This window comes from Oryx dammah, unplaced genomic scaffold (genome assembly GCF_014754425.2).
Source record: "Oryx dammah isolate SB20612 unplaced genomic scaffold, SCBI_Odam_1.1 HiC_scaffold_29, whole genome shotgun sequence".
Classification (NCBI taxonomy): Eukaryota; Metazoa; Chordata; class Mammalia; order Artiodactyla; family Bovidae; genus Oryx; species Oryx dammah.
This window is the reverse complement of record NW_024070213.1, coordinates 72,075,048-72,101,673: the sequence shown is the minus strand read 5'-3', so window position 1 is coordinate 72,101,673 and position 26,626 is coordinate 72,075,048. Positions and strand designations below refer to the sequence as shown.

General features: G+C 37.6%; 1 protein-coding gene across 2 annotated transcripts in view; it reads left to right on the top strand.

The window, feature by feature from the left end:
* MDM1 (Mdm1 nuclear protein) overlaps positions 1 to 17,032 on the top strand; it is a 29,144-nt gene extending 12,112 nt beyond the window's left edge. The window contains exons 8-15 of one of the 2 annotated variants that reach the window (XM_040233404.1): positions 4,683 to 4,712; positions 5,045 to 5,220; positions 6,263 to 6,559; positions 7,358 to 7,470; positions 7,568 to 7,677; positions 13,060 to 13,312; positions 14,906 to 14,965; positions 16,193 to 17,032. In XM_040233404.1, the coding sequence (XP_040089338.1) occupies positions 4,683 to 4,712; positions 5,045 to 5,220; positions 6,263 to 6,559; positions 7,358 to 7,470; positions 7,568 to 7,677; positions 13,060 to 13,312; positions 14,906 to 14,965; positions 16,193 to 16,305 (1,152 nt within the window). In that variant the 3' untranslated portion in view covers positions 16,306 to 17,032. The remainder of the gene's footprint in view (positions 1 to 4,682; positions 4,713 to 5,044; positions 5,221 to 6,262; positions 6,560 to 7,357; positions 7,471 to 7,567; positions 7,678 to 13,059; positions 13,313 to 14,905; positions 14,966 to 16,192) is intronic. The other variant, XM_040233405.1, reaches the window with a different exon arrangement.
* The last annotated feature ends 9,594 nt before the right edge of the window (positions 17,033 to 26,626 follow it).

The following is a 26,626-nucleotide window of genomic DNA, read 5'->3' as shown; positions in this document are numbered from 1 at the left end:
TAATGAAGTCAGTTTATAGAATTGTAGCATTATAGACTTGATTATTTTATAACCTGCAGACCTCCACTCTCGAAGTGAAGACTGATTGATTTTTCAAGATTAGTTTGTCTGACTGCACCACTGTCAGCTCCTTGTTTTGGAAAGATTATCTCTTGGCCTGAGACTTTTTAAAATTAAGATGAGTTGGTAGTTAGGGTTTCAGTCAGTTCAGTAGTGTCCGTAGCTCAGTCGTGTCTGACTCTTTGCAACCCTATGGACTACAGCACGCCAGGCTTCCCTGTCCATCACCAGCTCCCAGAGCTTACTCAGACTCATGTCCATTGAATCGGTGATACCATCCAACCATTTCATCCTCTGTCGTTTGCTTCACCTCCTACCTTCAATCTTCTCAGCATCAGGGTCTTTTCCAATAAGTCAGTTCTTCGCATCAGGTGGCCAAAGTATTGCAGTTTCCGCTTCACATTTGGTCCTTCCAGTGAATATTCAGGACTGATTTCCTTTAGGATTGACTGGTTGGATCCCCCTGTGGTCTGAGGGACTCTCAAGAGTCTTCTCCAACACCACAGTTCAAAAGCATCAATTCTTTAGTGCTCAGATTTCTTTATGGTCCAACTCTCACATCCATACATGACTACTGGAAAAACCACAGCTTTGACTAGATGGGCCTTTGTTGGCAAAGTAATGTCTCTGCTTATTAATATGCTCTCTAGGTTGGTCATAACTTTTCTTCCAAGGAGCAAGCATCTTTTAATTTCATGGCTGCATTCACCATCTGCAGTGATTTTGGAGCCTGTCACTGTTTCCACTGTTGCCCCATCTATTTGCCATGAAGTGACTGGACCAGATGCCATGATCTTAGTTTTCTGAATGTTGAGCTTTAAGCCAACTTTTTCACTCTCCTCTTTCACTTTCATCAAGAGGCTCTGTAGTTCTTCACTTTCTGCCATAAGGGTGGTGTCATCTGCATATCAGAGGTTATTAATATTTCTCCTGGCAGTCTTGATTCCAGCTTGTGCTTCATCCAGTCCAGCATTTCTCATGATGTACTCTGCATGTAAGTTAACAAGCAGGGTGACAATATACAGCCTTGATGTACTGCTTTCCCAATTTGGAACCAGTCTATTGTTCCATGTCCGGTTCTAACTGTTGCTTCTTGACTTGCATACAGATTTCTCAGGAGGCAGGTAAGGTGGTCTGGTATTCCCATCTCTTTAAGAATTTTCCACAGTTTGTGATCCGCACAGTCAAAGGCTTTAGTGTAGTTAAGATTTAGATCTAAACATTTAATGGACTCTGAGGATTGTTACATCTGAAGTCATGATAAGGTAACAGTCCTTATTTCCTGCCCTCATGGAAGAGGACGTTTTTGTTTTTGTTGTTAATTTAAGATCTTTCTTTAAGATTTCCTATTTAAGATTTCTCTCTTTAAGATTCCTATAGTAATGTGACTTTTCTGGGGTGTTTTATTAATTACTACTGGTGGTTTAGTGTTTAAATTAGTGGAATAGCTTGCCTTAACTTCGTGGTCAAAGTCATTCAAAAAGCAAATTGGAGTTAGAAAAGAATAAGAATTTTTAATTACGAGATTAGTGATCGCTGATGGTGATAACAGTTTTAGTTGACCAGGTCATAGACATTTAATATTTTACTTAAATCTTATATACATTTTTTTCCCTGGAAGATACTTTATGTGGCTGCTTTTGATGTACCAACAATTAAGGATACCCACATTATCCTACTCCTAACATTTCATGGAATATTATTCTCACTCTTCAAATGCACTTGGACATCGGTAACTTTATTATTTGAGTATTAACTCACTTGAAGTCATGTTACAGTTTTCTAGTCCATGTGTCATCTTCATTTCCTTCTTTTTTCTTTGAGATATTGTACTTTTTGAATCTATAAATAATCTAGTCACTAGGTATTTTAAACCAAGTCCCAAGTTCATATTCACATAACATTAAGGTAGTTGACTTTTTGGTCCAGTAATTGTTTGTTACCTCCAAACTATAACCAGTGGGACTATTCCTCTTTAAAATGCTCACTTCAAGGGTTGTTTTTTAATAATAACCAACAATTGCAATTGTTAAGTCCCATCCTCAGATTAACTGCTGGATCTGTGTGTTAATGCCTTTTTCCCTTGATTTTTAGGTAGTCTTCTTATCATCCCAACTACATTGGTTGAGATCATTTTTTTCTAATGTGCTTCCAGAAATTGGACTTTGTTTCAAGATGAAGTGCCACTTTTGAGAGACGTTCTATAATTTGACAGACTTTTAAGCTCTTTTAGGTATAAGATGACTGTTTATTTTCAGGGGGTGAATTTTGGAAACAAGAAGTATTTTATTCCCCAATTTTCTGAGTTTGAATTTTTACATTTAAATTTTAAACAAATTTAGTTATGTTCTTAATAGAAAGAGAAATTCAGAAAGGAAGACATTTTTAGCATTTATGTCATGTAATCTGATTGTATTACTTGACCTGGGAAGGGGTGTGTGTATTGCTTTAATTGTTTGGCGTGGCTTATTCATATCTTTTTTAGTGACTCTGGTTTTTGGCAGTGAGGATTGTTTTTAACACTGAGTTCAAGCCACTGATTTTTTTACGCTTTCTAGCAGAACAAACACCTTACTTCGAAAATATCAGCCTCCTATTTTTTCATATTAGTTTAGGATTGCAGAAGTTTAAAATTAAGTATTTGCAAAATATCGCAACATTAGCATGAAGATTATTAACAAAGATTGCTGATAAAGTCAATTTAAAGCACTGTTTTAAATGTCAGTAACAGACAAAGCTGAATAAAGTTTTTACAGAATTTCTGTATCTCCACTCCGTTCTTTAAAAGGAATCAGTGTCAAATAACACTGGGTCACTGTGTACATGGAGGGGATGTTTGTCCATCCTCTCATTCATCAATCAGTGATGTCCTCCCCCATGGATAGAATGCAGCCTTCTTCGTGGCCCCTTCTTGCTCGACCCTCCCTCAGCGCAGGACTGGTAGGACCCCCTTTTGAAACCTTCCTTCAGTTTATATCTCATTTGTTTATTATGGCGTAGATCATACAGTGTTATGATAATGATTCATCATATAGGAGGAAGTCGGCCTCCTCTACCAGATTGTGAGTTCACTGAGTGCAGGCCCTTTCTTGCTTAGCTTTGCTACCAGCCGTGTAGCTCAGGCCTAGCACTTAGTCCACACTCAGGAACAGCTTGTGGAATCAGTGTTGAAAGGCTACATTATCCCTTACCTCAAGGGATTTGTAGGTTAGTAGGGGAGAATGACAAAAGCAGTAATTCCAGAAAAATGAAATAAGTACTAATGAGGGTATACACAAAGAGCTTTGAGAGCTCAGAGTAGGAAGTGATCCTAAGACATGAAGATTTTATCATGTGGGTGATGAGGTGACCATGATACATTTGAAGCATGCAGGGACGTATTAGAAATAAGATCTGGATTCTATCAAGGCACTTTATTACAAGGTTCCTGTGCATTCAGAATACCCTGATTATGAGTTCAGACTCAATCCATGTGTCTCAATTCTACCTGTTAAATGAAATAAACGTTAACTAGTAATTTTCTGTAAGTTAAAAAAAATGGTAAATGAATATGGCTCAATTTTTTTTGACAGTGAAGAAAACATTTGAAGAAAACAATGTTTTGAATTATCCTTTGGGAATGTTTCCGGTTTGGTTCATTAGAGCAATAGGATTCTATTGGGATTTTGTGGGATTTTTTTTGCCCTGGCAGGTGCTGTCCTTTGCTTTGGCTGATTCATTAGATGTAGTGCTTGCCTCCCTCTGCATCAGTATCCTTAAGGAGCTGAGGATATGTTTCTCCAGTTGCTTTCACAGTCTAATTTCATTATATGCTTTTTTGTCTTCAAGTGAGAGAAGAGCTTCTTTAGCAAACAGCATCTAGATAGCCTTTTCAGGCTAATACTCTGTCTTTATGATAGGAAAAAGTGACACAGCTTTTTTGAGAATAAATAGATTATTGAAAACAATTTTAAGCTGCATCTTAGTTTTTTTACATTGTGGGATTGTATTTAAGAAAGTCAGAAGGTGGCAGTATAATGTATAAAATGAAAGAGTTTCAGTGAGTATAAGAGACTCCTTGTCATGTGAAAATATATTATTTGCATATGAGGGAATTAATATGTGAGTCACCTCATATATAGTTCAGCAGAATATTTTTGGGGGGTTTCCTGTTAACTTTGTCAAGTTTATTACATCTATTATTGTGATAGTCTTTTAAATTATGTATTTAATACTGGTTTGGGTGATTACAAGGGAATGTTGAGGAATTTGGAGGGGGAAGTCATGAGACTGTCTCAGTGGTGCTTCTGTGGTAGTAGCAGCTGTACATAAGCCAAGAAGTAAAGACTGAGGCTAGGGCTTTCTGGCATGTCGGCACTCTTCCAGAGGTGGGAAAATAGTCATTAGGTTGCCTTGTGGTGGACAGCATTCCACTCATGCAAGAATGTCGTTGGTTTTCAAGGCAATGTTAAGGTATCTTGGTTACCAAATTAAATGTTGTTAAAAGTACTACAAAAAATATTGATTGACAAGTTTTGGTATATATTTAGAAGGAAGAATAATAAGATATTTCACTGATTCCCATTAATATTCACTTATGGCATTAACCTGTCATTAAGTATGTTTCTGTATTCCTCCCCTAGGCTTCTCTAAATGCCATGTGGTATGCGGAGGTTGGTCGCTTTCATGTTTTTAAAAATTGTAATAATGCATAGAGTACTTGTATAATTTCAGTTGAAGAAAGAAGTAGGTGTCACTGTTTTTCTTAGCTGCTGCAAATTTCTCCCTGCCTGCTGGCCTGAAATAAAATAATTGCATTGTGCTTAAGCTTGACTTTTAATTTCTGCTTAAAAATGCACATAGCCTTATGAATATATGTGGCTATTTTTGCCTTTCTTTCTCCTTGGTCTCTGGCTGTATTTGTGCAGTGTCTTGGATATGCTACTTGGTGGTATTTCCAAGGAGTGTTTAAAATAATACATGGTATCTCAATTCTCCTGCATAGGTTAAAGAACTCCGAGAGAAGGCTGAGTTTTATAGGAAACGAGTTCAGGGAACCCATTTTTCTCGAGATCATCTGAATCAGATTCTGTCTGAAAACAACCGCTGTTGGGATGTCTCCTCAACCACAAGCTCAGAAGGAACCATTAGCAGCAACATCAGAGCGCTAGATCTTGCTGGGTGAGATGTTCTTAGTGGATGGTGGAAAAGTATGTTATAGAGTAATGTGGATCATAGAATTACGTAGGAACATGATATGAAGACTCAAAATTTGTATAGTCAAATGGAAATATATCAGCCACTAACTACTTTTAGTTTATTTTTTGTGAAAAGTAAAGCTATACATACTTGCTTTACACACCTGTGTAGAAATAATGCATAATTTAAATCTGGAAGTTTGGATTTTATCATATTCCTTGTCAGCAATTAAGAGTAAAATGGGGATGACAAGCAGTAGACATAAAACTTTAAAAGTAAAACACAAAACAAAAAGACAACAATAATAAAAACTTAGAGAATATTAGCTATTAGTACATATCCATTATCATTCATCAGTGGATTTTTGTGATTGATATGGAACTTTGGCCCTGATTCTGTGGAACAATTCTCTTCTATTTTAGGTTTTAAAGTGAACACAAACTATTCAGAGGAATAGCACATTGATTTGCATCAAATAAAATAGTTTTCTGTTTTCATAGAGTATTAGTATGATCATACATACCAAATTGAACTGTAAATTATAACTAGGTGACATCTGATTTTAAAAGTCCACAAAATTTGTTCTTTAACAGTGACTCAAAAAAATTCACCTAATCTAAAATACAAAATTTGAATTAGCTTAATTTGGTGTATAAGTACACACGAGTTTGTGCACAAGCCCTAATTGAGTAACTGAACAAGTTAAACCATTTAGGGGGTCCTAGTTTATGTATGCATTTATCAATTGAAAGATACATGGGAGTTTTGTCAGCAGTAGTACAGGCATATATGTGTCATGGTAGGAGTAAAAGGACATAAATTTATTTTGGAATATTTTAGTAGATTATAACTTTAACTTCTATAAAATGAAGTCTTAGTTTGATTTTTTCCTTCAATATCTGGGCAAAGCAATATCAGTGGGAAACATAGTTGTGAACCATGGAAGGAAATGCCGGACTTAATAAGTATCAACTAGAAACCTCAAACTACTAAATTTTAAAATAAAACTTGTTTTGTTACGCAGAGATCCTACAAGCCATAAGACTTTGCAGAAATGTCCTTCTACACAGCTAGAAGAAAAAAAGACTATCTTGGAAGAACAGCCCCAGAAAACTACCACAGAGAAACTGGGTGTGTCAAATGCTCCCATCCCTGTTAGAAGGCGTCTGGCGTGGGATGCTGAGGACACCACTGAAGACATACAGAAACAACCAACGGAGGAGGAGCGGGAGGAGCAGGAGGGGGACAGGCAGGTCAACATGGAAGAGCCGGAGAAGCTGGAGGTGCAGGAAACGTGTAAAGCAGACAAGATCAAAGAAGAGTAAGTGCGTAAAATTAATCAGTACGTAGACGCATTGTTGTACACAGATAAGTATTTCATTTTGTCCCTAATGATAGTGGTTTACAGTTTTGGTTTCATGACTAATAAAAAGCAGATTTTACTTTAATGTCATGAATTAGGCATTTCTTTATGGTTTATATAATATGATTCACTCAGGGATTTGAGTCACTCAAATCATTAGTCCCACTGCACTAATTGGGAATTGAACACTTGAACACTGAATTACTTGGGGAGGAAGTAGTTAGTATTCTTTTTATTTATATCCTGCTAATTATGATTTTTAAGATATGATTAGCTAGATATCTCTGAAAGAATGACTTCCCTTATGACTTAAGGAAAAATAACTAATATTCTTTACTATCAGATGGTTATAGCGAAAAAGAAGTTTTGTGATGTTAAAATAAGTGATTTCTGCAAATAGCTAATTTCTGTTGATTTATATACAAATTGTTTTGGGGAATGGTTCTCTACCATTGGTTATAGTGTTTTTTGTTCATAGTCCAACCCCCTTATTATTCACTCACGATTTTTGCAGCTAATGGAACCTAGGCTCTGATTCAGGGGAAGAATTCTCCAGTGTGTTGCTGACTTGCAGTGATCTCCCCTCTTTTCCAGTAGTTAGTTTCTCTTAACTGCATGTGGATTTGTTTCTTATTTTTTCAGAAGCAAAATGGCCTTTTCTTAAAGGTTTATGCTTTAATTGCATAATGATGGCAAAGTATTTTTTTTTTGGTCATATTTTCTAGAGGACGTGCTTCATAATTGTCTTATTTGTAGGTCGGAGTCGTCTTCTGTGTCTTCAGGGAAAGGAGGCAGGCTTCCTACTCCAAAGCTGAGAGAACTGGGTGGAATCCAGAGGACTCATCATGATCTTACCACTCCAGCTGTTGGTAATAGGTGGACACCGTACAGTTCTTTTTTCACCTGCTTCCTCTACGTGATAATTTAGTTTAAATTGAAACAGTGGCATCTTCTGTATTTTTCCAGGTGGTGCTGTTTTAGTGTCTCCATCTAAAGTGAAGCCTCCAGTCATAGAACAGAGGAAAAGAGTATCCTCTCAGGATGGCTTAGAGACTTTGAAGAATGACTTTAGGAAGGTAAATATTTACACTTTGGAGAAAAGCATCTCTTTAGGAAGTGATTATTTTAGTTACATGCAATAAATACATGAGAGGTTCAGATTTTAGAAAATTCTGTCTGTCATATGTGGAGATGATGTTATTAACTTACTTTCAGAAGGCAAAGGCATTGAATTGTTTTTGAGGGCAGTGCCATTGTATTTTGACTGCTTACTTTCAAATATTGTCAGTAGTGACAACAGAGAGAGAGAGAAGAAAAACAATACTGTTGATTATGCATCTACTCAGACAGTTTTGTCCAGGCCCTGATTTAACTGGAGATGTAGCAGCGAAAGATGCAGGTAAAAATTCTGGCCCTCACTGAATTCACATTCTAGAGGAGGAGGGAGACAGTAAACAGGATAGTTAGGTAAAACACATGGTATTTTAGATAGTGATAGGGGCTAAGGAGAAGAATAACGCAGGGGAAGTGAGTGGGAATTGGCCAGGGAAGTTCTCACTGAGAGGGTGGCATTTGAGCAGAATCTGAAGCAGGTAAGGGACTGACTGACCTATATGCATATCTAGGAGGGCATTTTACAAAAAGAGCTGCTGCTGCTGCTAAGTCACTTCAGTCATGTCCGACTCTGTGCGACCCCATAGACGGCAGCCCACCAGGCTCCCCCATCCCTGGGATTCTCCAGGCAAGAACACTGGAGTGGGTTGCCATTTCCTTCTCCAATGCACGAAAGTGAAAAGCGAAAGTGAAGTCGCTCAATCATGTCTGACCCTCAGCAACCCCATGCAGCAGCAGGTGCAAAGTCCTCCAGCTGAGACGGTACCTGATTCCTTGAGGAACAGGCAGGGAGTCAGCATGGCTGGAGATGAGAGCAAGAGAGAGTAGAATGGGCAGTGAGGTCAGAGGCATAATGAGGGATTAAATTGTGTAGGGCCTTAGCGGTCATAGCTATTTATTTATTCTGAATAAAATGCAAAGTCTTTGGAGGAGCAGAGGAATGATATGATTTGACTTCGGTTTTTCCAAGATCACTCTGGCTACTGTATTGGGAATGGACAACAGAGGTGCAAGAGCAAGTAATTGAAACTAGTTAGTCAATTACAGTATCCGGGAAAGAGGTGACAATCATTTGGATCGTAATGGTAGCCGTACCAGGAACTAGATTTGTTTTTTTTCCCCATTGTTTACGCTTTGGTTGCTGGTAGGCCGAGGAGTCATTAAACCTGTTATACACAATGATTTCCCCCCTTTTTTCCTTAAAAAAGCTACTGTCATAACATTAAATCCATAAGTCATTGAATTATCAATAAATTGATATCAATAATTCATTTAGCAATTGAATTAGCAATGTATTCATAAGCAATAAATTATCCCTGTCATTCAGTTGCCATTGTTTAATATCGTTCTATCTTTTCTACCATAGGAGTTAACAGAGTTACTATCATAATATCCAGAAATATTTTTTGCTGGTAACTTTTAATGACATACCTTGAATTGTGAGAGTATTATGGGGCAGCAGCAATTTGGGAAACTTATGTGGAGATGATGATAATAGCTAGCATTTACTGAACACTTACTATGTTCTAGGCTCTGTGCTAAGTACTTTACATGTATTAATTTGTTCAGTCTTCATAATGACTCTGTGAGGTAAATATTGTTAATATTCTCATTTAGGTGAAACTGAGGTGATACAGCTGCCAAACAGTGAAGCAGAATTTGTCCCCAGGCAGTCTCTTCTCAGAGCCCACGTTTTTAACTCTTAAACAGCACTGTCTCATAAGACTTGAGAGTAGAATTTTCATGGTATTGGTTTGTCAAGTACCATCTGTACATTTTGTAAATGATATTAAAAACCCAAGTGTTTGTTAGCTCACTTTATCCAGCAGATGTTTCTTATCCATTTACCTTCATGCTAGATTCTGTGCTTGTGATAATAAGCGAAAGTAGACATGGTACACTGGACTTCCCATGTAGCTCAGCTGGTAAAGAATCCACCTGCATTACAGGAGACCCTGGTTCGATTCCTGGATTGGGAAGATCTGCTGGAGAAGGGATAGGCTACCCACTCCAGTATTCTTGGGCTTCCCTGGTGGCTCAGCTGGTAAAGAATCTGCCCACAATGCAGGAGACCTGGGTTCAATCCCTGGGGTGGGAAGATCCCCTGGAGAAGGAAAAGGCTACCCACTCCAGTGTTCTGGCCTGGAGAATTTTATGGACTGTATAGTTCATGGGGTTGCAAAGAGTCGATACAACTGAGTGACTTTCACTTTCAGACATGGTCCATGATTTTACTGAACCTACAGTCCTGTGAGAATCACTGCCCCCAGAAAGTAAAATTAAAACTAGTAATTGTTTCAGAGAAGTATATACGGCTATTCTGGAAGAAATTGACCCAGTAATGGAGATTAGGAAGCTTCTTGAAAGTCAAGGATGCTTCTTTGAAGAAGTCATAATTGAGTTGAGATACAGAGGAAGAAGAGCTAACTAGGTAAAAAGAGTGGGGAGAAGCATAGCATATGCCAGGATCTGTGGAGAGAAAGGACATAGGGTTTTAAGAAACAAAAGCCAGTCCTGTGTGTGGCAGGAAGCAGATACAAGATGAGGTTGGAAAAGAGAGCAATACCAAGAATTTCTTTCATCTCAATTAAAATAGAAAGCCATTGAAATATTTTAAATATGGGAGTGTTGTGATTGATCCATGTTTTGCAAGATCTTTCTGGCGGCCATGGAAGGCAAGAATAGACTATGGATATGTCTGAAGGCCCATTGCAATAGTCCAGGTAGGAGCTATGATAGCTTGGACTAGGAAGGTGGGCACAGACATGTGTGAAATTAAAGAATTGTGTGAGGGGAAACAACATCAAGGCCTGGTTCTGGGTAGGATAGTGGCTCCTAGGTTTCTGACTTACCCAGCAGGACTGATGGAGAGTGCCATGCTCTGAGTAAGAGAACTCTGCACCACAGCCATCTTTGGAGGGGAATATCAGGAGTTTCATTTTCATTCATTCAGTCCACAATTTACTGTGCTCTTACAATGTGCCAAGCACTGTTAGGATCTGGGGATTCATTGGTAATCAAGATAAAATCTCTGCCATCATGAAACTTACATTTTCATTGGCAGAATAGACAAATGATTTTTTAAAAAGAATTTCAGATAGTAGTGAGTGCTGTGAATTAAGTAAAACTGCAGACAACCTCCAAAGAGTGGGTGAGACAGTTTTTAAGTCATCAGAACAGGCACCTCTGAGGAGGTGACATTTTAACAAGACCTGGCTATTGAGGGAGGTGCCCAGTGCAGAGACGTGGGCCAGAGATTGTTTTCCAGATAGAAAGAACAGCAAGGGTACGTGTACAACAGTGACAGTTTGATAGAGTGAAAAGGCCTGTGGAGCCTGGAGGAAGGAGGCAGAGGAGAGGTGGGGAATGAAGGTGGGAAGGGAGGCTGGGTAGGGAGTGGGGATGTTATTCTAATATGAGTGGGAAGCCCTTGGAGGATTTCATGCTATTAAACAAATATAAATCTCTGATACACTTGATAAATAAAATTACTGGCTACTCAGTGGAGAGCACGTTATGCTGGGGGAGAGTAGAAGCAGTGAGGCCAGTAAGGAGGTTTTTAGGTTCAAGAACAGATCATGAAGTCAGTTAAATTAAACCTGGGAACCCCATGCACTACAAGTATTTTACAGATTTAATTCAGGTTTTAACAATAATAAAACCAACTTGACAGAAATTCCAAATTCCCTTATGTACAAAAAGAAAAAAAATAAATTTTCATAAGACATCTTCGTTGGACTCTGAGGGAGAGGGAGAGGGTGGGATGATTTGGGAGAATGGCATTGAAACATGTATACTATCATGTAAGAAACGAATCACCAGTCTATGTCTGATGCAGGATACAGGATGCTTGGGGCTGGTGCACAGGGATGACCCAGAGAGATGTTATGAGGAGGGAGGTGGGAGGGGGGTTCATATTTGGGAACGCATGTACACCCATGGTGGATTCATGTCAATGTATGGCAAAACCAATACAGTATTACAAAATAAAGTAAAAATAAAAATTTAATTAAAAAAAAAGAAAGGGAAGCAAGTGGAAGATTTGTGTTTTTTATCTTATTAATAGATCTTGATTTTTTAAAATTTGTTTTTTAGGGTGAGACCTCAGGCTATCTCCCCTTTGAAGCAATAAGCCAAGCCTTCTAATTGCAGAAAATGATGATTAAGATCAGAAAGTAGTGTTTTGAACATTGCACTGATAAACTTGAAGTTAATAACTAAAGGCAACAATTACAAGGAGTAATCAGGAAAATTTGGAGCTATATTTGATTTTACTGGTTTACATTATCCTAAAAGTGACAGTTATACAGGGATTTTGACCCTCGTGATACATAATCATTGGGGAAAAACAGAAAATACTGACCAAACCAAAAAAGTTAAAGTCATACCAACTGTAGAAACAGCCGTTGTTGAGTTTGAGTTACTTAGATATAAAGTGTATTTGTTTATTATACTGTAGATAAGTTTTCATAATATATTTTTCCTCACCTAGCAATGTGTTGTAAATGTACTTCCATGTAATTAATTTATAATTTGATTTTTAATTGTGAATATGATATCTGTAGTTATAGTTTTTTTTAAAGGCTAGATGCTTATTGTTGAAACATTTCTTAAAACTAGATGCCTATTGTTATATCCTAGTTTTCCTGTTTTGAAAAATGCTGTAAAGAAATCATCCATCCTTTACCTACATTTTTGTTCTTATTGTTGTTACCTCTTTTTATGTAAAGATTCCTTAAGTATTAACTTTGTGGTCAGAGACCCACAGTATTAAGGCTTTTGCTGTGATTTACCAGCTCCTCTGTAAGGTTGTGCTGCCAGTAACATTGATGAGAGTGCCAGTTTCACTACATCTTTGTCAGCTCAGGGTGTTAGAGTTTGCTTCTTAAACTTTATTTTTATAATTTGTTAAGCAAAAAATTAGTACTTATATTAATACTTGTATTTTGAAATTATTTGATGAGTGAGGTGTAGAATGTGTTTGCTATTTGTAGTTTGTTTAGGAATTGTTGATATATGTCCTTATTTTACCTTTAAATTAGATTGATCTTGCTACTTTTAAAGAAATATTTATGTATCAATGGTGATTCATTGTCAGTCCAATAAGTTGTGTATTTTCCCCAAGTTTGTCATTTTTCTTTTTTTTTTTAAAGTATTTACATATTGTTGTTATTTAGGTAAGTATCATTATATTGGTTGTTAGTCCTATAAAATCTTCCCCACATGAAGGTTTCATAAATTTTCCCCATATTTTTCCCTATTTCATTTATGGTTATTTGTTAAATGTCTGTTTTATTTATATATGTGTACCCACATATATGCTTTTTTTTTTTTTTGTCATCTAGAAAGAAAGTCGTGCTCTATCCCTCCTGACTTCTCCAGCTGCTGGTATTAAAACAGTTGATCCCTTGCCTTTGAGGGAAGATTCTGAACCCAATATCCCCAAATTTGTTGAGACAGCTCTTCCAGTTTCAAAAATGCCAGAATACCCACCTAACACAGCTGGGAAATCTGCTTCTCCACCCTGCGCCACATCCTACTGGCATCCTTCTCGTCGAATTCAGGGCTCCCTGAGAGATCCAGAATTCCAGCATAATGGTAATTATTTAGGTTTTAATTTTTTGTCTATTAAAATGAAAGTGCTATATTGACAGATACAGAGGCTATAAGTATACTGTGTTATTTAGTTTTAGTTAACATAGTAGATTTCTTTAAACAGAAAAAAAATCTCATCTTTGACACACTTAGTTGTGCTGTCCCCAAGTTCACTTTGGTCTAAGTGTGAGATGTGTCTTTTCCAAAAATGTATAGGCAACCCATTAGATGCCATAGCACCTCTTCCCCAGGTATGGCAACCAAAGATGTCTTCAGACATTACCAAAGTTACCTGGATATAGAATTCAAGTCATAAATATTTTCCTTCAGTTTTATTAGCTATTGCTCTGCTCTTTTTTTTTTTTATGTCCATTATTATTGTTGAGAAATCTGATGCACTTTTTATTTTTGATCTTTTGTGTGTGACTTTTTTTCCTCCTGACAGCTCTTAGCATCTTGTTTATTCTTAGTGCTCTGAAATTTTATGGTGGGTCCCTTTTCATTCATTTTGCTAGTACTCAGTAGAGCTCTTCAATCTGAAAAGTCATGTTCCTCAGTTCTGGGAAATTTTCTTAAATTATTTAGTCAGTAATTTCTTCCCCTCCAGTCTCTTTTGCTCCCTTCTGGCACTGTTATTTTTCAGATGTTGGACATGTCGAAGATGCTATTTCTTATCTTAACTGTCATATTTTCCATCTCTGTCTTTTTGTTTTAATTTGAAAGGGTTACTAATTTTTATCTTCTACTTGAGTTTTAAAATATGTTGCTACATTTTTAATTCCTAAGTTTTTTTTAAAACATTGCATACTCCTTTTATATAAGCATTCTGTTATTATTTCATGGATAGCATGTTTTACCTGGTTGAGAAGATAAATGATACATATATATAATGCCCCTATTTGGGATATGGTTTCTCCTTTCCCCCAGTTGAATCTGGTGTCTTTCAGTCAAAGTGGCTGTGATAAACCTTCTTTAGCAATAAGACCTCAATTCCTCTTTTGGGAGATGAGCAGTTACCCTGCTGTGCAAAATTAAAGATGGATCTGGTAGACTATTTTGTAGAAAGACAATTAGATTCCTGATTCAGTTTTCCCTTCCCTTCAGCTTTCAGTGGTACTCAGTACTCCCAACCACCCAGCCATCAGGGGAGCAAATCGATTGCTTCTTGGTTTCCCTTCTCTGCTGCCTTAGGATTCAGCTCCATTGGCTGTGATAACCACACACTCACTGCCTTCCATTTGCTTTCCACTTTTTAAACTTTTGTTTCTGTTTTCTTGTTTCCCATTTTCTTTGTCCTGGGTTTATATTGCTTTTGTACATGTGTATAGTCCAACTGTCATCTTTAAAGAGAAGCTTATAGTATTTCTTTCAAGTTAGATTAGTATTGTCATTGAGAAGAATCCCAGGAGGTTATCCCCTGTTTGTTTACATATTTGCTAAGCATATTATAAATTAATGAATGGCCCTTTGGCAGGAATTTCTATTAAAGGTATAAAATTAAACTTTTTGACAGTCTACCTTCTCTTCAAATTGATTGTAAGATATATTGTTGGGTGGCTTTGAAGGATAATTTCTTATGGCTTTTTTTTTTTTAAGTGGGAAAATCAAGGATGAACAATTTCCAGTTACCTCAGCATGAAGCCTTTAATGATGAAGGTATTTCAACAGTCAAATAACACAAGATAAAAGTATATTTTATTAGATAGTAGTTTATAATAGTATAATAATTTTACATTTGGTTAGCACTTTATAGTTTACAGAGTACTTCCATAGATGTCTTTTCATTAGATCCCTAAAACTCTGTGAAGGGGGTAAACTATCCCCATGTTATACATGAGTAAAGTAGGCACTAAGCCTTGAAGAATCTGTTTTAAAGCAAATGGATGGCAAGAGATGCATCACACCCACTATCAGCACTCTGTTTTCCACCCTGGCTGACTGGTGGCTCAGGAATTCGGCCTAGCATCACATCCATCATTTTCTTCAAATGTCTGTATATTCTCAAAAAATACATCATTGGGAAAATGAGTGTTTTTCTCTTGTGTAGTTTTTATTCTGAAAAATTCGGTTACTGATAATGGTGGCAGGAGGAATTTTGAATTCTTGATGTTGAACAATTGAAATTACTATTTTAATGCAACCTAAGAAGTATAAAATTACTGTTTATAAATTTTGAATTTGAAAGTAAATTTGAATACTTTATGTATTATGGCTTCACACACATTGAAGGGTCTTTCTTCTTAGCAAGTTTGAGACTCCTTTCAGAATTCAGTGAGCTAGAAATCAAGTTATGTTTTGAAATGCCAATATCTGGACACTGAATCCTGTCTTGTTTTCTTTTTAATGGAAGAACAGTGTTTACAAATAACTTGATAATTGATTTGCTTACTCAGAATGAGGAATTTCAGTAATAATGAAGGGTAGCATATTGAAGTCAGACATCATTTCTATATTAAGTGAAATTACTTTAGAAATGTGATATGGGTACCATGTGAAGGTATGACATTTTGTTTTTAAAATGTGAAGGTTTCTTTTGCTCAGACAGCTGTGCTTTTTAAAGTAGGACAAGACAGTATGATGATGAATTGTTTCCAAGTAATACCAAAATCACAGTCCATGTGTTTGTGTAATGACATAGTGGGATTTCAGAAAAAAACAGAATGCTCATTTAATATTGAAATGTTTGATTTCTAAATATGATAAACTTGGAAAATTACTGTGAACCATCCTAAAAATACTAATCTTATATTTTAATAGATTATGTGTTTCTGATAGTCAATATTTACATTACAGAGCTTGATGCTTTTAATTTTCACTTGATGTTTTGAAACATAGTATTTTTATAAGAGATTTTTTGCACTGAATATAATTCTTTCATTGCAGATGAGGACAGATTATCTGAAATTTCTGCTCGCTCTGCAGCTTCTAGTCTCCAGGCTTTTCAAACTCTGGCACGAGCTCAGAAAAGGAAGGAGAATTTCTGGGGTAAAACATAACTAGGCAGACACCTAGTTGAGTTGCTTTTATCTGGGGGGAACCATTGGCATACTTTTTCATTATTACTTTACTATGTTAAGACTTCAAGTATTTGGATTTTTTGCTAACATTTCCCACTTAAAAGAATTTTTTTTTTTTTCTTTTTTTGCAATACTCAATTCAATCTACTGGAAAAATTTTAACACAGGTTCATGAAATTTTAACTTTTGAAGGATTTTTTTTGCATCTGTTCCCAAAGTATAAAGACATAGATTATATAGTTCTTCACATGTTCTAACTTATATAAAGTATCAGGGCTAGCTGGTAGAATTGTGAATTTCCCCTATCCAGAGAATATTCTTAAATATGAATAAAGTAAAAATTAAGATCTAAATATGAAGTATAGATTACCTGAAGATGGGCTTTATGTATCTTTACAATTGTAGATGTCATAAAATGAATTTGTTGTTCCTTTAATTTTGCTGTGGTGTTTATTTTAGTACCTTCTGTTTGTGGTTACAGTGTTAAAATAATTGTACTTCATATTGAAAATACTAGCTTTTGTATATACTTTTCTTATTTATGTAACAAAGTTTGCTGAGAGAATATGTATATTTTTATCTTTGTGTGTATTCTGTTTGTATAAGGACTTTGGCTTATATTTGAATAATGTCTGAATTTTGAAAAATTTGTATAATGGAAAATTAAAACTTTGTAGATATTTTGAAATAAAACGATCAACTGTTTCAGTTCTGTTTGTTTCAAGCATTTCAAGGGTTTGGCTTCTCTAGAGAGTTATTACATGGAAAAAATGATTATCTTTTAAAAACATTTTACTCACAACAGCTTAAGCACATCATACTTCTTTTGCATTTATCCAAATGCAGCAAAACTGAGTCCACAATATTTTTGCACAAATACAGGAAAAAATGTAGAATTTCCAGGGCAGACTCATTTTTTAAAAATTTGACACAAACTTTTTGATTATACTTTTGTTCTGTGGTCTTATTCTTTATCTTGCAAATCATGATAAACTTAATTTTCTAAAAACGGATTTCATAAAATATAATACATAAAATATTTACATAAATATTTACAATAGACAGGAGTTACTGAAGATAATACACAGAATATTGATGCCTGCTGGTTAGAAAACAAGTGTATAGTCTGTGTTCTAAAGTGCTTAATTTGGTCAAGAGTGCTTTTGCAAATCACTGGTTCACAATAAGGGCCTTAAAGATCTTATGTTATCATGAGGTTCTAAAGAACTGTAGGCATACAAACTGTTTGCTTATATTCTACAGACCTTTTAAAACTGTTGATTTAAAAAGTTACTAAGCCCCAGCAATCTTACTACTGGGCATGTACCCTGAGAAAATCAGAATTCAAAAAGACTCATGCACAATTATGTATAATAAACTGCAGTTATTAAAAATTTTACAGTTCAGGGACTTCCCTGGTGGTCCAGTGGTTAAGACTTTGTCTACCAATGCGGGAGGTGCGGGTTCGATCCTTGGTTGGGGAGCTGAGATCCTACACGCCTTGTGACCAAAACACCAAAAACATACAACAGAAATGATACTGTAAAAAATTCGAAACAGACTTTAAAAATGATCCACATAAAAAAATTTTTCAAAAAGTATATAAAAATTTTACAGCTCATTGAGTTTGGAAAGAATGTATACATCTGTGAAACCAACACCACAACCAAGATACACTACATTACTGTCATCAAAAGTTTCCCTGTTTCACTTTGCAGTTCAATCCATCCCTCCCACCCCAGTCCTCAAGGAAATCACTAATCTACTTTCTGTCAGTTTACAATAATTTTATATACAGTGAACCATCTTTTTTATCTGGCTTTCACTCAGCATGTTTTTGAAAGTCATCTATGTGTCGGGCACCTATGTTCCCTTTTAATCCACTCACTTATGGTGGACTTTTGGGTTATTTGCAGCTTGGGACTGTAATGAATAATTAAAGTCTATTGTGCAAATCTTTTATAAGACAAGATTTTTCATTTGTCTGGAAAATCCTAGGTAATTCAATTTTTTAATCTTTAATATAACTTCAAGTATATGGTACACCCTATTTTAAACTGGTGATTTGGTTTTTTTGTTGAAATTGGTATCTCAAGCTAGATAGGAGAACAAAGATCAGGATCACAATGGAAGTAGCACACCAGTTGCCTCTGTTCTTTGTCCCTATCTTCACCCCAGATGCTGAGATGCTCATGTGTCCCTGGTTGAGAACTCAGATAAAAATGCACATACATATAATTGAAATTTTGTATACATGTATGGGAATGGATATTCATGTTGGATCTAATCTCAATCTCCTGGGAGTCTGAACTCCCAAGTTAAGAACTCTTCAAGGATTATTTTTGAGGATTAAGGGTAAAACACATGATAAACATGCTTAGTGGGGCTTCCCAGGTGGCTCAGTGGTAAAGAATCTGCCTGCCAAGCAGGAGACCTGGGTTTGGTCCCTGGGTTGGGAAGATCCCGTGGAGGAGCAGATGGCAATCCACTCCAGTATTCTTGCCTGAGAAATCCCATGAACAGAGGAGCCTGGTGAGCTACAGTCCATGAGGTCACAAAAAGTTGGACATGACTTAGTGGATAAACAACAACAGCAAAACATGCTTAGTACCTGGTGGAATATATTACCTTGAGATTTAAATATACATATTATCATTTTACAGGTGGGAAAACTCTCTTAAATGACTGGACTAAGACCTGATAGCTGGTGGGTTCGATCTAGGTCTTCTTATTCGATCTATCCACACTACCTACTCTGGAGTGTTTATACTAAAATTGTGAGTCCTACTGTGATTCCGTTTTCCCTGGTTGATTCATTTGGAAGTTAATTTTTGTTTTGACTTCATCATCTTAGAAGATAAACATTTTTCTTTCTAGTCAGGTAAAAAAGTATATGGGAAACAACTTGTACTGGTAGAGTCAATCAGGATAAAAGTGAGTTAACATTCAAAACAAATTTGTTCTCATATAAGCAGTGTTGCAGCTGGCTACACAGGGAGCTCAGGATGGATTATGTACCTTGTTGCAGTTACAGACACCCCCAAAATATTTGTCACAACTTCTAGAAGTTTACCAAGGGAACAAATACTCTAAAATGGTGGATGATCCTAGAATCATTTATTTGGTTTTGGAATATGTTTTAGGACCTTTTACATGTGGTGGCATTAGTCATGATGGCGTGCTCAGGGCACAGTCTTTGTCAAGCTGCCATCATCACTCTTTCAAAATGAGTCAGTGCAAAGGCTACCACAGGCAAAAGAACAGTCCCTGTCATTGGATGAGCTAGGGTTGTGCCCTGCCTGAGAAAAGAGCCTGCAGTCTAGCCAACCGAATTAAAAGCAAGCCAGTGGTATCTTCACTAATGGTGATCCTGCAATCTGAGTTGACCTTATGCATCTTTGTCCTATGGTGAATGAAGGCATAGAAAGCTCCAGCCTTTTTTGTTCCTTTCAGATTCAAATTGTCTTAAACTCTGTTTCATATTTCATTTCCACCTGACCCTACAAGTCCTTCTAAGGGTAGCAGCCTCTCTCAAACAGAGGACGGCTCTCCTGCTATACTACACCTGCTATAACGCAGGTAAGAACAAAGAGTAGTCATCCTAAACATGGCATCTGTCCCCTGGTGGTGCAGTAGGTAAGAATCTGCCTGTCAATGCAGGGGTCACAGTTTCCATTCCTGGTCCAGGGATGTGGATTTGGTCCACATGCTGGGAAGCACCTAAGCTCCACAACCACTGAGCCCACACTTCAGAGCCCGAGAGCTGCAACTGCTGAGCCTGTGTGCCCAGAGCCTGGGCTCCAGAACAAGAGAAGCCATTGCAATGAGAAGCTGAGCACCTCAACCAAAACAGGGCCCTTCTCATGGCAACTAGGGAAAGCCCACGCAAACAACGAAGACCCAGCACAGTCCTAAATTAACTAAATAAGAATTATTTTTTAAAATGACTGTATATAAAAATGGAATCTGCTTCTCTTCCGCTAAATGCTCCTTACCCATTACTCCCCAGGACCATATCGGAGTGTGGTCTTGGCAACTGAGAGCTGCGTGGGGCCACCTAGGTCCCTTTGGAAGTCAGAGCAGGAAGCTAACAGACATAATGATGTTTGGGGAATTCGAACCACACAACCAATTCGAGCCACATAATGGACAGTTTCGATAATGTTGGGAAAATTTTCAGTTTCTCACTATGTATTTTACACCCAGTAGTATAGTGAAGCTGACTTTTGGGTCAATTGCTAAATATTCAGAACTTTTGTGAGCAGGTTGTTAAACCATCAGTAGCTTGAAATTGACCATTTGAAAATGATGGGCTAGGGTTTCCTCCCCATTACCCGCAAAGGCAGTTTATAAACTTACCATAGCAGCCATTATACAAATCTTTGTGTGTGTTTTTTTTTTCATGTAATTTGCCTGATAGAGAAAACAATCCACTTTAGGAAGGAGAAAAGAGCAGCTCAAGATAAGCTGCTATAAGATTTACTAAACCATTCACATCTTCCTTGGCTTATAAAAATAAAGTGGTTTAGTTTCCTTTCTTGGCTGAAGTCTACCTAGAAAATAAAAATAAGCCACAAATAGCAGATACTAGAATGTAAAGGGACACTATCCATGATCCACCCATAAGACTACCCAGAGGTGAGGCCTGGGAATCTATATATGTCTTCCTTGGGTGATTTTGATATTCAGGTAGTTTGGGAACCACTGGTTTTGGGGTTACAGTGGAGTCCCAACTCAACCTTGAACAAGCTGGTTAAACTCCTTTGAGTCTGCTTCTCACCTATAAGACTTAACAATTAAATGACTTAAAGTCTGTAAGGACATTTCATGTATGTTACCCAAATGTCATTCTGCAACCAAGCAGAAGCCCCTCTCCCTCCAAGTACAGAACCAAGCAGTTAATGATTAGGACAATAAAGTCTACCCACAGCAGCCCCCTAAGCTATTCTGCAGGCAGATCATCCAGGCAAGACATCTGAAGATAGAGTCAATCAGTCTGTACTCAACAGAGAAGGAGGCAGAACTCAACCTCCTGCCTCAGTGATTCCCTGAGATTCTCTCCCCAACCCCCATCTACCATTTTTTCCTTTAAAAACTGTCATGGCTGAAAAGAATCTTTGGAGCTGGTCTCAGGACATGAGTCTACCTTCTCCCCAGACTGCCGGCTTTTCTGATTTAAGAGACTTTCCTTTCTACTACACTTGTCTCTCGAATTATTGGTTTATGAGCACCGAGCAGCCAAACCTGGGTTCAGTTACAATTCAATTGAAAATGTTACTTCTGTTATTTTGAAGGCAAATTTTTATTAAAAACAATGGGAGAACGGGGGCTTCTCTGGTGGCTCAGTGGTGAGGAATCCACTTGCCAATGCAGGAGACGCGGGTTTGATCCCTAATTGGGGAAGGTCCCACATGTCTCAGAGCAACTAAAGCCCAAGCTCCACAACTACCGAGCCTGTGCGACAGCGCCTGGCAGGCACAATGACAGCCCATGTGCGGTCGCTGCTGAGGCCCAAACACTCCAGAGCCCGCACTCAGCAGCAAGAGAGGCCACCACAGTGAGAGGCCTGCCCATGACAGTTAGAGAGTAACCCCCGCTAGCCTCAGCTAGAGAAAAGCCTGTGCAGCAGTATGTGTATATATGTATACTATATATACTTAATATGCATAACATATATAGATATAAAGCAATGGGAAGGGAGAGGCTGCATTTAGATGTAAAAGCCGGAGACCACGTATCCTGACTTCGTGGCATCTCCTATTGCAGCACTGTCTGCCATGACCTACATTCAGCTCCCACAGCGGCAGTTTGGGGCAGGGGTGCTGAAATGATTTGTCTATTTCCGTTATGTGGTAAAGCAAAGAAGACTGGGACTCCAGTGTTGTGACTCAGCGATTCTAGAAGGTGGAATCAATTACCTGATACATGCAAACTGTATTAGAGGAACTATGAATTGGAGATGTTATCAGGTATGAGTCAGACAATGCAGAGATAGAGGACTCACGATAATTACTGATGAAAGGAAAGATAGGCGAACTTGGTCCCTGAATGAATGCACCATCAATAAAGTTTTTCTACATTTGCTACAGGCTTTTTTTTTTTTTTTAAGAGATGAGTTAACTAAAAACTCAGAGTTTTGTTAACTTTAAGAAAGAAATATAAACTAACCTAAATGCCACACACTATGGGAAAAGAAGCACCACACTCATAAATTCAGTTGCAGTCAGAGGATGAACATATCACCCAGGAAAATTTTGCCCACAGTGAGTACCTTAGCAGTTAAGGTTCCCGTTAAAAATTACTGTATTCAGGTCAAAACATCTAAGGTTCTGGAAAAACACAAAGAAAATTGAAAATAGGTTTGTATGAGAATGCTCACACTTTTGTTCCGTAAAGAACCAGTAATAATTTTAACTTGTAACTTTGCAAAGATGAAACATCCAAAGTACTGTACTAATTGGAGAGTATAACCCAGCATTAAACACTGCAGCTTGATCACTTAATTATAGTGAATTGTAGCTGCCGAGACTTTAAAAGCATCACAGGTCAAGGCTTTAAGAACATACCAGTTTTTTTCATCATTCAGAACGAAGCTGTGGGGACCAAGAAAAAATTTTGTAATTTTTAAAATTTGGATTTGTGTTTATAGTTTAAGTATTTAAAAGACTAGTAAAGACTAATATAGCAACATGTACAGTTCTTTAATTATTAAATAACACTAAAAAAAAAAACTTAGAGGCAGAACACTTTTGATTAGAGAAGCTCCTAAAAATCTGACAGTCCTTATAAGTTTAGTGTCTATGTTCATTTATTTATTCATTAAACAGCATGCAAAAATTCCACAGATATTTTCTGCCATGCACAATGTTAATCCTGGTGTCTCTTTAGGATTAAATAAGTCACTGTTGCAAATTACAAAATAATTTGCTATTCATTTAGTTTGTTTCTTAGTTCCATATTTGGAGAAAAATCACTTTCCACTCATGATTTATGGATTTTCAAATTTTCTGTAACAACTGGTTTCCATTGCCTTCTCTTTGCAGGGCATTGTAGCCAGCCAGCTAGTCCTTTTTTCTGCATCAGGTTCCCTTTGTTAAATTCTGTTTCCTAGTCACTAATAACAAGTTCCGGTTTGCATGGTTGTGTGTGTGCACGGATGTTTGCCTGTGTGTTACTGATGACACTAGAGCACTACTGTTGCACTACTATGTGCACTAAATAAGTAAGAAATATAAACAAATCTTGCATGCTTTTTCTCTACCAAATCAAGCTGCTTTAAAAAACACTTGCCCTGTCTCTGCCTTCTGGTTTTCCTGGGCTCCAAGATGCCGGTTTCTCTAGAACTCGCATTTCCTTTGGCCTTTGAGGCCATCTCAAATCAAGACTTGACAAGGATTCAAGGTCAGATGTGTTAGAGTATATTACCATATTTTTCTCTGGGTGAATGGTACAATCTCCATAAGTCTTCCTACAATAGATTTTCTTTAACAATATGAAGACTACAATGAAGCTGGAAAGAAACAAACACCCCCGAATATTCATTTTAAGCAGAGCTATGCTCTTGGGCCAGATAAAAGGATGTTTAAATTTTGGTTCTGCTTCTTGTTTGTTGTGTGATCCTGGCAAGTTACCTATCTTCTGAGCTCCAGTCAATGAGTATATTAAGTAGGATAAGAAGCATAAGTTGTTTTTAATGGTTATTGTGAGAATTAAAGAATTCCATGCACGGGACGCACTAATGCTGCCACATAGTTAGAATTCAAAATTTTTAACTATTTTCTGTTTTATTTCATAAAATTGCTCAATTTTACTGGAAATGAGGAAAGTTGGGTGGAATGAAAGTTATTTCAATTTAGCATTTAAAACATTTTTAATTAGCAAGTGAGACGGAAAGTTAGAGCAGTGGCCTAAGGACCAATGAGGGTCAATCCTAAGAGGTACAGTCCACTTACGGGCCTCTTTTTTGTCTGAACCCTGAATATGGTCTCTCCTCTGACTTTTTTCTACCACTCACTCAAATGGAACTAGAAAGAGAAGTTTAAGAGAAGAGAGAGGGTGCTGTTCACACTGAAGCCTGCCACTACAGCAATGCACCCACTCCGGAGATGCAGAGAAACATCCAGTAAATGAATGTATTGCTAAACCAGTTACTGGGCTAGATAACTGGATCTTGGCACAGCTGGGAAAACTCAGAGCTCATATCTTAGCACTGAGGGTTGAGGGAGCTCCCATCAGTCACTGACTGAAGGATGCAGGGTGGAGAGAAAGTGAATAAGCATCAGCAGCATCAACATTCTTGTGACTCCTGCATGGACAAGAAAGCCCTCAGGCCAAGGAGAGCAGATGCTGCAGTTGGAAGGCAGCAGGTGTACAGCAAAGAGATGGAGAGACAGGTACACAGGAGAGCCTAGTGTTTGCTGCAATGCTGTGTTCTTCTTTCCTCTTGTTTTGCCAGAAGTTTTACTTTTGTTTTAGATTTGAAGGATTTGTTGACAAAAGAAACCACTGGTTACACACAATTTCAATTTTTTATATAAGATTATTTGACTTAATTTCAATATATAGTCATTAAAAGTAAAGGATTAATTGAGTAGGTCTGTTACCAAAACCAGGGTCTAGCTGCTCACTGCTCAGAAGACTTTAAATGACAGTAGGTTGGCCGAAAGGAAAGGTTGCTTTGTTTCGGATGTTGGCAACCAAGGGAGAGGGCAGAAGTCTGTCCAAAGGCCAACTTTCCCAGCTGATGAGCAGAGCGTAAGAGCTTTTATAGACAGAGGGACAGTGCTATATGTAAAAACAGCACGGTCAGCTCTGACATTATCTTTAAAATCGGTCATCGGTGGTCTGACCAGCAATATCTTGATTATTTAGGTACAGTTAATCTTCAGTTCCAAAGTCAGTCTGTTTTCATTTCTTGAGGCCAATTCTCAGAATTGTGGCAGCTGATGTCATGGCTACAGTCTGGTTATCATGTAGTTAACTTTACCTGGGTTTTCAATATCTGTAAGACGGCTCACAGAGTATGGCTCAGGATATTATCTATGGCCCTTGAGAAGGAACTAAAGGTCCTTGACTATGCCTAATGACTACATTATTATTATTTTGTCTCCTTTGATTCTTTTCCTTTGTTTCTACATTTTCCCACTTTTCAGATTAAACTTACTGTTTGACTAAAGTTTTCCGCAGACAAAAGGCAGGTTGAGAACATAGTAGGGGCATCAGGACCACAGAGGGTCCTGCTCTGTTTCAGATCCATAGAGGATTCCTACACAGCACTGTGTACACAGCAAACAGACAGCAAACGCTAGCCATTACTAGAAGGGAAATGACAGAATTTGTCACCAAGTCCAAACTCATGTGCTCGCCACACGACAGGCCAATGAATCCAAGAAACAAGGTGTTGACATGAAGTTACCAGAGAACAACCCTGGTCAGAGTTCCTCGGTTGCTTCCACAACCTCTTGCCTGTTCACAGAGAAGAAAGAAGCAAGAAAACATAGAGGAAGCCTTAGAGGAAACAGTAGCAGATGTCCACCTGTTACCAGAGTAATCAGAAGAAACCAAAACCTAGCCAGCTTGTAAGTCACATTGATGTGACTCCCCAGTGCCATTAAACCTGCGGCCTTTCTCCAAAAGGTTGGAGTTTTTCTTCTATGGGAAGCTTCCCAAACCGGAGCTGAAGCTTCCCACTATCAAAGTTACCCAGGGCTCTTGCAGGAAAATTTAGAATCAGATGTCTCAAGTTCAAGGGAGTCACCAGGCTTCTTCATTATCAGAGTGTTCCTCTCCTTTGCAAAGTGATTCTAACTGCCAGCTTATTTAATTGTGAGCCATTCAGGGGCCATTGCTCTTCTTATCTTAATATCTAATATATGCCCCAAAGAGCTCTCCTTTTGCAATAGATGAAATATTTCCCATTTTTATAAGTTTGATAACACCAAAACATAAATGACATAAATTCTAGCATGGATGCATAAATGAACTGATTCCCAAATCAGGTAAATAAGTTTACTCTACAAAACAAATAAACTGATTCCAACTAGGGTAGGCTTGCCCCACAGTAACCAACTCCCCAATGAACCAGCTCAAGGTAGAGTCCAACAACACTTCCTCTCTCCAGCAGGGTACCCCAACCAAATTGGCTTGTCTTGTAAAGGAAAAGCCCAAATTAAGGGGGAATATATTCCCGGTGTATACACTGGAGCAACTTCCTATCCAAAATCGAGCCCATCAACCCACAACAGAAAAGGTGACACAAAAACACAAACAAATGAACTGGCTGAGCTGGCTGGACTTATCC